Raw genomic sequence first — 12,630 nt, forward strand, 5'->3', positions numbered from 1 at the left:
ATATGGCCTCTTTAACATCATATTCATCTTTTCAGTTTCTATATGGTGCCTCAACTTACAAAATGCTGAAAACCCAAGCTGTAATTTTTTTTTTGTCAGCCGAACCCCTTTGACATAAATTATTTTCTTGAAGTACCCCCTGAGATTTTAAATTAATATTTCAATTAATTTACAACACATTTGCATATTTACGCTGCTCTGATGTTGGCTAATGGTCAAATGACATGCAGGAAAACAAATAAAATATGTCTTCATTTTTTCAGTATGTTTTTCAGTGTAATCAAACAATGTATTGGTCAAACAATATTTTGTAATTATTTTAGCATATATTGCAATTGGGATTTGAAAAATCGCGTTTCATCTCATAAAAGAAAATGGCTCATGCTACTGCTGAAACATCCATTGTTTTTTTTAACTAATTATAAAAGAATTAAGACAAAAATATAAAGGCAAACAGAACAAAGAGGCCATTTCAGAGATAAAGTTTACATTTGTTTATTATTATTATTATATTACCTGTAATTATAAAAATGAAGACAAACATATATATATTATTGTAATATTACAATTGTACTTTAAAATAAACTGAATGTTTGATCATTATTTGAAATTACTTTGTTACAATACGAAATTTTAATTACATTTATAATTATTACAATTAATTTAGTCATTTTTAATTACAATGCTAATTTTACATTAGTAAATGAAATTATGCAAATTTGCACAGAGCATATGACTAATTAGATTGGACTCATTTTGATTTAATTATAGCACTAAGCCATTCATTGCAATTTGAATTTTGTTTTGATTGCAGCCTCATTTTGAATTTTCGTTTTATGGATTTAATTCATTATTAGCTTTTCATCAACTCACAAACCCCCTGCATTCACCTCACAGACCCTTCTTCGGGAAAGCCTGATGTAATGTATAGAAATATTGCATGTCAGACGACACCGATGTAATACATTTGTTTACTTGCAAATGGTTCAGTTTGTTGCAGAGCTTCAGCAATATCATCAGTAACCTAAAAAATGTGATGCATTTGTGCAAAAAGAAAAAAGAAAAAAGACTAGTCAGTATGAAATTATAGTCAAATATTTGGAAGAAAACCCATATCTAAACAATGTCTCATTGTTCTCGTTGTTTGTGAAATCTGTGTGAGGTCAACACATGCTTTCATTTGTCAGTTTCACTTTGGTATTTGTGAACATTGTTAAAGTTCCTATAACATGTTACCTTCAGTGTTAAACAACTGCCAGACATCATGAGCGAATAGCAAGATCCTGCCAAGATCTATAGATACTGTTGTTAGGCTGCCAGAGGTTGGACACAATGTTTTCATTGTGGTAACATGATTAGTTATCAGTGTGTCTCATGTAATGAGTGGACCTTCTACAGTAGTTACGAAAGCTTGCAGGAATGTCTGGATATAATTTGAGTGTTTGAACAGTCAACGAGTCGCCTCACGGTTACATTCTTACCAGTTGATCATGAGGTCACAAATGATTGTATGAATAAAGTATCTTTTGTGATGATCATGTTTCTCCTCCCAGCTGATCTTAAACTTTCTCTCACAGTCTTCAAGGATCTGTGCCCTTTCCTTGCGGCCTTGTCTGACCCCGGTGTTTCTGGTATGGATACACCAGGGATTGTGTTTTACAGATGGCTTGTTTGATATAAAAACAGGAAATGTTTCTATATTTTGGTCTTATGTAGCCATGGCAACATATACTGTAATGACCATCAATCATGTGTAATAGTCGTGAAGATTTTTAGGGCCTGTTCATTTTCCATTAATCACATCTCACTTTTGCCTCCAAGGTCTGTGTTGTTCTGGCAGTGTGTGAATAGTTATGTTAATCAGTTAATTGTTAATAATGGTAATCAGATTGAACACAAATTAAGCTGCAGTTAACTAATCGAATGGACTAGATTAGATGAAGAAAAGAGGCTTGAAATTTGTTAACTAGTTGCACAAAGAACAATGTAGGATTGTTAGGATGTGCCATATGATTTGTTTGACTTGCATACATAATACTGTTTTATAAAGAATTACTGATAGCCAAAAAAATATATATATATATTGAACACTTGTTCAGAAAGGATGCGTTAAATTGATCAAAAGTGACAGTAAAGACATGTTACAAAAGTATTTTTCAAATAAATGCTACAAAATTCAAATGAAATGCTATGAAAAAAACAAAAAGTGTCATAGTTTCCACAAAAATATTAATCAGCGCAACTGTGTTCAACATCGATAAGAAATGATGTAATGATGCTGAAAATTCAGCTTTGATCACAGGAATAAATTACATTCTAAAATACATTCAAATAGAAAACAGCCATTTAAAACTGTAAAAGAACGTTTCACAATATTATGCTTTTTCATTGCATTTTTGATTGAATAAATTCATGAGCATAAGACTATTTTTAAAAACAAGTTAATTAATTTATTAATGTCCAGTACAAGTGTAAAGGTTTATATATTGGGACAGCAAAAATTATGTGAGGACAATTCATTTTTTAAAGATTATAAAAGTTTCTACGTCTTGTTTGCAACTTTTGTAACAGGACAAAATTTGTAATGACAGGTGGGAACGTGTTTATTTAATCACGCACATCTAAAAGCAGAAACTTACCTCACTTTTTCTGAAGTAACAATACAAGGGGAAAAAAATTCAAAACCCACCTCCAACCTATCTCTTTTTTTCTGTCAATGAAAAGATTTGAAGCACTAAACTAATGTCAGATTAGGAATCCGTTGTTACGTAACATTTACCGCTATTATTAATAAACTCAGTCAACACAATGTACAGAAGCACTTGAGCTGAGGCCGGAGAAGATCTCGACTCCATTATCTTTCTTTTGTAAAAGCTCTCTGCTTTGCTTTGGCAGTCTCAAGAGGAACGTCCACATGGAGCCGATTCTTGGAAATCCAGTCATTTGTTTTTTCGTCCTCCATTTATTGTCCTCGATGGCGTATTCCACGGTCGCTCTGCGGTTCACCGTGAACACAGAGTCGCCTCGCACTACCGCAGTAAACAAAGCCCCCTTACTGTTCTCGTACTGCCCCGGCATGGCCGTCCACTGACCTGAGGTCAGATTGTAACAATCCATCACGCATCTCAAAAAATCATCAGATGGCCCATTCCTCATGACGTACAAATTGTCCCTGTGGGCCACCATGCAGTGTCCGTAACTTTGATGCCGAACGAGTGTTGTGGTTAACACCCATTCATCTCTGTTTGCGACGTACTCATAAATCTCAGTGGCGTCTTTAGGTCTCCAAAGGCAGATGAACAGTCTTCTCATGGCTTTGGCGCAAGCGACGGCGGATGCAGGTCTTGGAAGATGAGCAGCGAAGCTCCAGGTGTCCGAAGAGACTTTGTACTTCTCCACAGAGGACATTACGGTCTTCTCATACTCTCCGCCGATGATATAAAGGTCGCCCACATGGCCGACCAAGGTACAGTTGTAGCGAAGTTGCTGAGGGCTGGAAAATGTGCTCCAAGTGTCTGTAGATACATCATAGCAGAAACCAGTATCCACAACTTTATTGGAAATATCATAGACTCCTCCGACAATGTAGAGCTTGTTGTCTAAAACCGTAACTCCTGCCATGGTGGTGCTGGCGTTGAGAGGCAAGTGGGCGAGAACCTTCCAGTCTTTCTCATCCTCATCAAGATAACAAACGGTCCTCATGAAGTCCTGCAATAGCTTGATGGTTGGCGAATGAGTGCCGACAGTGATGTAGGAACTAGGAACAAGAGACTCTATATCTTCAATCAAATCCTCTGGTAAGCACTTCACGTCTTCTTTGAGGTCTACATACATGTCTCGAATGAACAAAGCTGTGCTCTTGAAGAGCTTCAATAACCCGAAAGTAGCCGCTGTGTGATACATTAGAAGACAGTTGTCTGAATTGATTACATTGATGAGATGCTCAGTTAGGAGATCTATCTGAAGGAACACGGCACATTGGATGGCGTCAACAATTTCGTCAGCGCTCAACATGGGTCTTTCGCCATGTATCACACGAAGGGCTACCAGAAAGCCATGAACACTTGGCGCCTGAAGACAAATCTCATCCTCCATGCATTCCTTCATCCCAGATTGGAAAAGAGCTCGAAAGTATTCACAATTGTGCTCCAGGAGGCTTCTGTCCACTGTAAAAACACTTTCACCGAATCTCACTTTCACTATTGTTTTCGTGAAACCCATATTAGGCTGGTAAAGCGTCTTCCTCACACCGATCTCTGAGCCAGCATAGCTACTCGTCTCCATCAAGTTACCTCCTGCCATTTTCTTCTAGATATACCCACTTCTGCAAAGTCAAACCTGGCTTTGAAGACATTCAGAGCACCACTGACTACCCATGATGTCTTCTAAAGCAAGGCAGATGCATTTGACCAAGTGTGCAGTGTTTGTATTACTCCTGACAACTACAAGAATAGAATCAGCTATACATAGAAGTGAAAAGTGTGGCAGCATTATGCTGCTAGGAAAGAAATGGCAGATAGCCATCGCTGTAGAGGGCAGCCGTCATCATGGTTATTTATTACCTTTTGTTCTTGGCAGGCATTAAAAGCAGGCTGAAAATTTCATCTTCTCCTTTTGACGAACAGGTGAAATGCCTAAAGCTGTAACAATGGTATGCCTGTCAGGGTCAGTCTTTGTTGTGGGTCAGCATTCCAGGTGAACATGTGACTGCTCAAAATAAAATCTGATTTAAAATAAAAAGACTTAGTAAATTCGTATTTTTACAGAGCATATGTGAACCCAAGTGATAAGAAATATTTCCAAAGCCAATGCCACTGTAAAAAGACCATGTCTTACAATATGTAAGTCACTGATTGGTTAAACTCATTACAAATTCCACAGCAAGGTTGATTTTTTGCGTAGTAATATTTTAATTATAGGTTTTATTTACACAAATGTAAATTCGAAAATACTTGCAGTACATATTGATTAACTCTCCTTAAGTTTTATTTCATATTTGTTAGAATTGCTTTTATATAATTTGGAATGGAAACCAACAGTTGCCGGTAGCCATTGACCCATGGTATGGAAAAAAAAATACAATGGGAGTCAATGGCTACCGGCTGTAACAATGGTATGCCTGTCAGGGTCAGCCTTTGTTGTGGGCCAGCGTTCCAGGTGAACATGTGACTGCTCAAAATAAAATCTGATTTAAAATAAAACGACTTAGTAAAGTCGTATTTTTACAGAGCATATGTGAACCCAAGCCCAAATAAGAAATATTTCCAAAGCCAATGCCACTGTAAAAAGGCCATGTCTTATAAGATGTAAGCCCATAAGTCACTTTTTGGTTAAACTTATTACAAATTCCACAGCAAGGTAGAATTTTTGTGTAGTAATATTTTAATTAAAGGTTTTATTTACACAAATGTAAATTTGTGAATACTTACAGTACATATGGATTAACTCTCCTTAAGTTTTATTTCATATTTGTTAGAATTGCTTTTATATAATTTGGAATGGAAACAAAATACAATGGGAGTCAATGGCTACCGGCAACTGTTTGGTTACCAACATTCTTCAAGATATCTTCTTTTGTGTTCAACAGAAGAAAGAAACTCATTTGGAACAACTTGAGGGTGAGTAATCGATAACAGATTTTCCCTTTAACAATGATAATGTCTATTTGCTCTTCAAAGAGGTTTAAAAATCCACCGCGAAACTGACGTGAAACATTATTGATCGTCACGTGTGAAATGATTGGCGGAAGAATTCTTTTCTTATATTTGGGCCTGTTAATAAAGTAAAAAGTAGGCCTACTATATATACAAAAAGATAGTTCCATTTATTTGAGCCACCACAAAATTACTGAGGCCCTATTTAACCTGGTGGTTAACCGAGACGACAGCGAGTACTTTTCATTCATTTCGGACCATTTTTGGCTGAAAGTTTGACATAAATGCTGTTCTTAATTGAAAGTTTAAACATTACAAATCACATATTTGTTAGAATTGCTTTTATATAATTTGGAATGGAAACAAAATACAATGGGAGTCAATGGCTACCGGCAACTGTTTGGTTACCAACATTCTTCAAGATATCTTCTTTTGTGTTCAACAGAAGAAAGAAACTCATTTGGAACAACTTGAGGGTGAGTAATCGATAACAGATTTTCCCTTTAACAATGATAATGTCTATTTGCTCTTCAAAGAGGTTTAAAAATCCACCGCGAAACTGACGTGAAACATTATTGATCGTCACGTGTGAAATGATTGGCGGAAGAATTCTTTTCTTATATTTGGGCCTGTTAATAAAGTAAAAAGTAGGCCTACTATATATACAAAAAGATAGTTCCATTTATTTGAGCCACCACAAAATTACTGAGGCCCTATTTAACCTGGTGGTTAACCGAGACGACAGCGAGTACTTTTCATTCATTTCGGACCATTTTTGGCTGAAAGTTTGACATAAATGCTGTTCTTAATTGAAAGTTTAAACATTACAAATCATTTGTGTTTTGTTGCACGCGACGAACATCAACAAAAAGTTCCCCCCGACAATTTCCTTGTAGGAAAATCCTTTCAAAAGCCATCGAATAATTGGCAAACTGGTAAAGGGAGTATGAACTGTGTACACAGCTTTGAAGTTTCTTCTTATGTTCATAGGAGGCGGATCCACTGGATTGAGATCGAGTCCATCATGTGCTCCTGCCCACCGAGCCAAAATATCCCAGCATTTCACTCTTCATTTTCCTCTCGCCACATCCTCTCCGACTACAAGCGACTTCCAGTGTCCTGGAAAAACAACAGTCTAGCAATCTCGGACAGACACGGATATGAGTCCTCTGAGGTTGTGGTCATGTAGTTTGTACTGAAGCTGTTTTGCAGAGAGCGCTGGTGAGAAATCAGACATCAGCATCATCCAGGTATGAACTCAGAAGATCAAAGCTGTGTCCAATGGGCTGTTTGATTCGGATCTGCTCTCTCATGTGTTCATTCTTCTGTCTCATCCCGTCTTCAGGATGTCTCTGATGTTTGGGAAAGCAAGAACTTGCAACATTGTCACAGTTCCTGAGCATGAGCCCTTGGAGTGCAACATAGTGATTTTGGGAGCTATGAGATCTGGAAAGTCAGGTATGACTACCATGCAATGTTCATAATAACAAACATAATTTTAATTCGATAAAGTGTGCCTTGAATGCACTGTGAAGCGTTTTGAATTTGCATTGTCTTATATATATATATATATATATATTTGATTGTACTGATCTGTTAAGCATTGCATAATGTTGATAATGATTTTATTAATGAATGTTATGCTATTATAAAGTGTTAAAGCAATTAGTTTTGTTTACCAGGAGAGAGAACATTTTTCCCCATAATGAGATTTATTTTGAAGAAAAATGCTTAAAAAGCAAAGTATTTCCCATTATCCTGTTGGGACGCTCTGTTATGTAATTGAAAATATTTCCGAACTTAGCCTTACAGGAAGTTTGTCTGTCCCTCTGCAGCACTTACAGTGAAATTCCTCACGAAGCGCTTCATTAGTGAATATGACCCAAACCTTGGTGAGTTTCCCAGATTTTACTGTTGTCACCAATGACGTAACCTAATACTGAGGGGAGTTTGAAGGTAAAAGTTTAACAAACGGTCATTGAAAAACCAGTAGTGAGTGACTGAACATCTGAATGTAGAAGGAGACGTGTCCTTCTCAGTGTCTATGGTGATTATGGTTCTGATCTTAACACAAAACATATCAATCATACAGATTTAATTTTTTACTTTACTGGAGCATTAACTTTAGGGCTGTTTAGTTTCATTCAGATTTAATTATTGGGGACTCAGATCCTTAGATGGGTGACTTTAAATCTTAAAAGAGACATAAAAGTCCTAATTTTCATGTTCATGTTTTTTCCTTGGTAGAAGATGAAAAGTTGAAGCTTATACTGACAGCTTTGATGTTACTAAAATGACAGGTTTTGACTTTTTAAGACTTGCAGTCTTTGCCAGACCGGGGATAAAAAGGTAAGAAGGGAACCTATCCCTTCTTAAAGGGATAGTTCACCCCAAAATGAAAATGTGATGTTTATCTGTCCTTTGTAGTTGTATCACATTTTCATTTTGAAATCATTATATAAAATAATAATAAAATCAATTATAAAATGCACATGGATGTCAGGAACCGAAATGTCTTTTTTTATTAGTGAAGAACTGAATGAAAAGAGAGACTTCATTTGAAGACAAAACACATTATGCAGCTGCCATGTAACTTGAGCTGGAGCACAGTGTTTTAATGTTTCTTTGAATGCCTGTTACATATTTAATTTTCAGAAGATACCTACTCTTCAGAAGAAGTTGTGGACCAGCAGCCAGTTCTGGTTAAAGTGATGGACACGGCTGATCAGGTAATGATGTCCATTTGTCTCTTTTGAGAATATTCTGCTTTATGCAGATTGACACCTCATATTTGTATCAGATTGATCTTCTTATAATGGTTGATGTTTTACTTTCTCATAAAGGAGGTTTGTTGCGTAACCTTGGCAGCTTTACAGTATGCAAACAAATCTGTCTTTATTTAAATCAGGATGGACCAGTCAACTGTGAGCGCTATTTAAACTGGGCCAATGCCTTCATCATTGTCTACAGCATTGACAACCGGAACAGCTTTGAGGCCTGCCAGCAATACTTGGAGACCGTGACCCTTTACTCAAAAGGCCTGCAGCCAGAAGCTCCTGTCATTCTTCTAGGCAACAAAGTGGACATGGAGAGATACAGGTGAATTAAACATCCTTTCTATTAGATTTCAGTAAACATTGCTATTATAACATATAATGCCTGGTAATGTATCTTAAAGAATAGTTCATCCAGAAATGAAGATTGGCTGCAATTTTACTCACCCTCAGGCCATCCAAGATGTAGATTAGTTTGTTTCTTAATCAGAACAGATTTGGAGAAGTTTAGCATTTCATCAGTTGCTCAGCAATGGATCCTCTGCAGTGAATGGGTGCCGTCAGAATCCAAACAGCTGATAAAAACATCGCAATAATCCACACCACTCCAGTCCATCAATCTTGTGAATTGACAAGCTGCATGTTTGTAAGAAACAAATCCATCAAGTCGTTTTAACTCCAAACAATCGTTTCTTGCCAAAATCCAAATCCATAATAACGTTTCCTCCAGTGAAAAAGTCCATCTCCTGTTGTCTCTCACGTCACAATCCACCCACATATTTGTTTAGAACTGTTTTCGCAGGTAAGCAGCTATTGATCTGTGCATATTTCTCTCCTGATTCAGACAAGGCGAATTTTCACTGGAGAAATAAATAATAATATTGATAAAGGACTTGTATTTTAGCTGGAAGTGATGGTCTGAATTTAAACCATCTTATTGATGGATTTGTTTATTATTATAAACATGCAGTGTTTATATCACCATGTGGACTACTTGTGGGTTATTGTGATGTTTTTATCAGCTGTTTGGACTCTCATTCTGACGGCACCCATTCACTGCAGAGGATCCATTGGTGAGCAAGTGGTGTGATGCTATATTTCTCCAAATCTGTTTTGATGAAGAAACAAACTCAACCACATCAAATGTTCATTTTTGGGTGAACTATTCCTTTAAGTGTGATTCTTAAACAGCCAAATGTCCTGTGTCAGAGTGTGTCTTTGTCAAAACACTAACTAAGCACAGCAGGAAATAGTGCATTTACATAGTTGTATGAGTGTCCTTTTGTTAGTTTAACTGGAGGAACATATGACCTGTGGCTGGCTATAACTACGACAATTATGCTTAGTACCACCGCAAGTTATTTAGATTTCAATTTTTCATGACCCTGAAATGTTTAAGTAAGGATTTGATTGGTCCAGGAAATGGCCATTTATCGCCTTTATATTTTCCTTTAAGTACGCAAACACAGTGCATGATTTATGCAGTATCATACTTACAAAGATCATAATACAGCTGGAGTCGATCATATATATCTATTTATGTAACTGCAGATTAATGTTTGCTTCTTTGCCAGTCACACTTTAAATAAAAGCGTTAACATTACATTAGAGTTTCTTTAACTCTTTATTTCACAATTTTACTTAAGGCTGCAGTTTTCATATGCACTTTTTATTAGGTTTTGTTTTGTTTTAATCCTATTATTACATGGTTACTTTTTAGCATTTTCTCTATGCACACTATCCTTCAAACGACTGGGGTTGGTAAGCTTTTTTAATGTTTCTAAAATAAGCCTCTTATGATCAACAAGGCTGCATTTATTTGATTAAAAATACAGTAAAAGCAGGAATGCTGAGAAAATGTATTACAATTTTAAATAACTGTTTTCTATTTTAATATATTTCAAAATGTAATTTATTCCTGTGATGTAAAGCTGAATTGTCAGCATCATTACTCCAGTCTTCAGTGTCACATGATCCTTCAGAAATCATTCTAATATGCTGATTTGCTGCTCATGAAACATTTCTTATTATTATCAGTGTTGAAAACAGTTGTGCCGCTTCATATTTTTGTGGAAACTGATGCAGTTTTTCAGGATTTTTTGATGAATAGAAAGTTCAAAAGAACAGCATTTATTTGATGTATAGAAATAATAGAGTGTATGTAATAGAAATCCTTCGTAACAGTCTAAATGTCTTTGATGTCACTTTTGAGCAATTCAAAGCATCCTTGCTGGATAAAAAAAAATCAGACTTACCCTTTTTGAATGGCATTTTTAGTTTAATAAAAATGTAAGTTAGGTTTAATCAAAATATTTATTAAATTACATTAATTGAATTAATTTATTATTTAAATGATTTAAAAAAAAGGTCATAAATTCAACAGCATCATGTTTTTTATTTGCTTTCTGGTATCAGCTTATTTTATTGACTCAATTTAACCACACTAAATTAATCATTATTTACAATACTATTTTTCCCCCCATTGTTGCACATCAGCATACCTGAAATAACCTGTGTATATTATTTTTCATATATTATTTTTAGATTTTTGTAAAGAGGTCCATTCTATGTAAGCAAAGTGAATCAAGCATGCTTTCATAATGCGTCTTTTTTACATCTTTTTTTAGACAGGTGAGTAAGGCAGATGGTGCCGACCTGAAATAACCTGTGTATATTATTTTTCATATATGATTTTTGTAAAGAGGTCCATTCTATGTAAGCAAAGTGAATCAAGCATGCTTTCATAATGCGTCTTTTTTACATCTTTTTTTAGACAGGTGAGTAAGGCAGATGGTGCCGCTCTGGCCTTGCGTTTCGGCTGCCTATTCTTTGAAGTTTCCGCCTGCTTGGACTTCCTGTCCGTTCAGCACATCTTTCACCAAGCCATTCGGGAAGTGAGGCGAGAAACACAGAGGAGTATCCGTCCGCTCTTCATCAGCGAAGACAAGTCTGCGATCAGCCTGTCCTCTGCCCCTCCCCTCACCGCCTGCTATAAAGAGCTGCCCACCCCAGCCACCGCAAAGCTGGTTACGGTCAAGTCCTCGAGAGCTCAGAGCAAACGCAGAGCCCCCACGCTTACACTGCTCAAGGGCTTCAAGATCTTCTGATGTAATGACACCCTCTTCTGATAATGGAGAGGATCTACAAGAGGGAATGCTTGTTTGGATGTCGCATCGGCTCATTTAGTATCAAAGCTAAGAGAACCTGAAGGATTGCAACGTCTCTCACATACTTGAGAATGCGGTAACTGTATGAAAATGGACAGTGAGCTGAATATTTCAGAGTGCTAATGAATGTCTTTGATAGCATTTCAGATTATTCTGTTATAATTGTTGATTTTTTTGTTTGTTTGTTTCACTACTTTTTGCACCAGTATTATGCTTGTGTTTTATTGTGGAAAACCCAATTTCCACTTAATATATTAATTTCAGAGGATTCATCTGGACTTTTTTTTTTTTTTTACACAGCAAAACACAAAACCTAATCATGCACAAAATACCAAAGAAAATTTCAGGACAAAATTGAGCACTTATCTTTATTTGTTCTTGTTAAACTGTAAAAAATAATACGTTTATCATATTGCATCACATCAAGTGAGAGAGAAGAGAATCATTTACATTGCTTTATGTGGGAAGCATAAAAAATATGAAAATTAAATATTTGGTTTAATCCATAAACGTTTGTATGGTAAACTATTACTTTATGGTTCAGAAAAAAAGTTAACTCATGATCAATTTTGATGCACTTTTACATAAAAAGTTTTTTTAATAACAAATAGAAAACTTGCATTTTTAAAAAACATAAACTATAAAACTTGAAATGAATATATGTGTAAATATATTATGTAATTATAAATCTGGTTGGTTGACCCAAGGCTATAAGCATATATTTTGGGCTAGGGAAACCAAGTGCAATAATTATTAAACACTGGTGGCCAAAAGTTATTATAAGAATAATTGATTTGGTAACACTTTATTTGAAGGGGTGTGCATAAGACTGACATGGAATGATGCTGAACATTCAGCTTTACCATAAAGGGAATAAATTGCACTCAAAAAACATATTGAAATAAAACTATGTTTAAATTAGAAATATATTTACAATATTACTGTTTTTACAGTATTTGCATAAATGCAGCCTTGTGAGCATAAGATACTTTATTCAAAAACATTTAAAAATAATTCTTATAATAACTTTTTGCT

The 12,630-nt window shown here is 35.7% G+C and overlaps 2 protein-coding genes across 3 annotated transcripts; one reads left to right on the forward strand and one right to left on the reverse strand.

Moving 5' to 3' along the window:
* Positions 1 to 2,598: 2,598 nt before the first annotated feature.
* kbtbd13a (kelch repeat and BTB domain containing 13a) lies at positions 2,599 to 4,432 on the reverse strand. The gene has a single exon (XM_016284933.1). It carries the CDS (start codon positions 4,300 to 4,302, stop codon positions 2,797 to 2,799), a length of 1,506 nt encoding a protein of 501 aa, XP_016140419.1. The 5' UTR covers positions 4,303 to 4,432; the 3' UTR covers positions 2,599 to 2,796.
* A 1,155-nt stretch (positions 4,433 to 5,587) lies between these two features.
* LOC107594763 (ras-like protein family member 12) lies at positions 5,588 to 12,427 on the forward strand. 2 transcript variants are annotated; one of them, XM_016284934.1, is made up of 7 exons: positions 5,588 to 5,618; positions 6,645 to 6,904; positions 7,000 to 7,112; positions 7,490 to 7,546; positions 8,310 to 8,383; positions 8,563 to 8,753; positions 11,202 to 12,427. In XM_016284934.1, exons 3-7 carry the CDS (start codon positions 7,001 to 7,003, stop codon positions 11,533 to 11,535), a joined length of 768 nt encoding a protein of 255 aa, XP_016140420.1. In that variant the 5' UTR covers positions 5,588 to 5,618; positions 6,645 to 6,904; position 7,000; the 3' UTR covers positions 11,536 to 12,427. The 2 variants fall into 2 exon arrangements, with proteins under 2 accessions (XP_016140420.1, XP_016140421.1); XM_016284935.1 differs by having other exon boundaries at positions 8,313 to 8,383.
* The last annotated feature ends 203 nt before the right edge of the window (positions 12,428 to 12,630 follow it).

This window comes from Sinocyclocheilus grahami, unplaced genomic scaffold (assembly GCF_001515645.1).
Source record: "Sinocyclocheilus grahami isolate Dianchi unplaced genomic scaffold, SAMN03320097.WGS_v1.1 scaffold190.1, whole genome shotgun sequence".
In the NCBI taxonomy this organism is placed as follows: domain Eukaryota; kingdom Metazoa; phylum Chordata; class Actinopteri; order Cypriniformes; family Cyprinidae; genus Sinocyclocheilus; species Sinocyclocheilus grahami.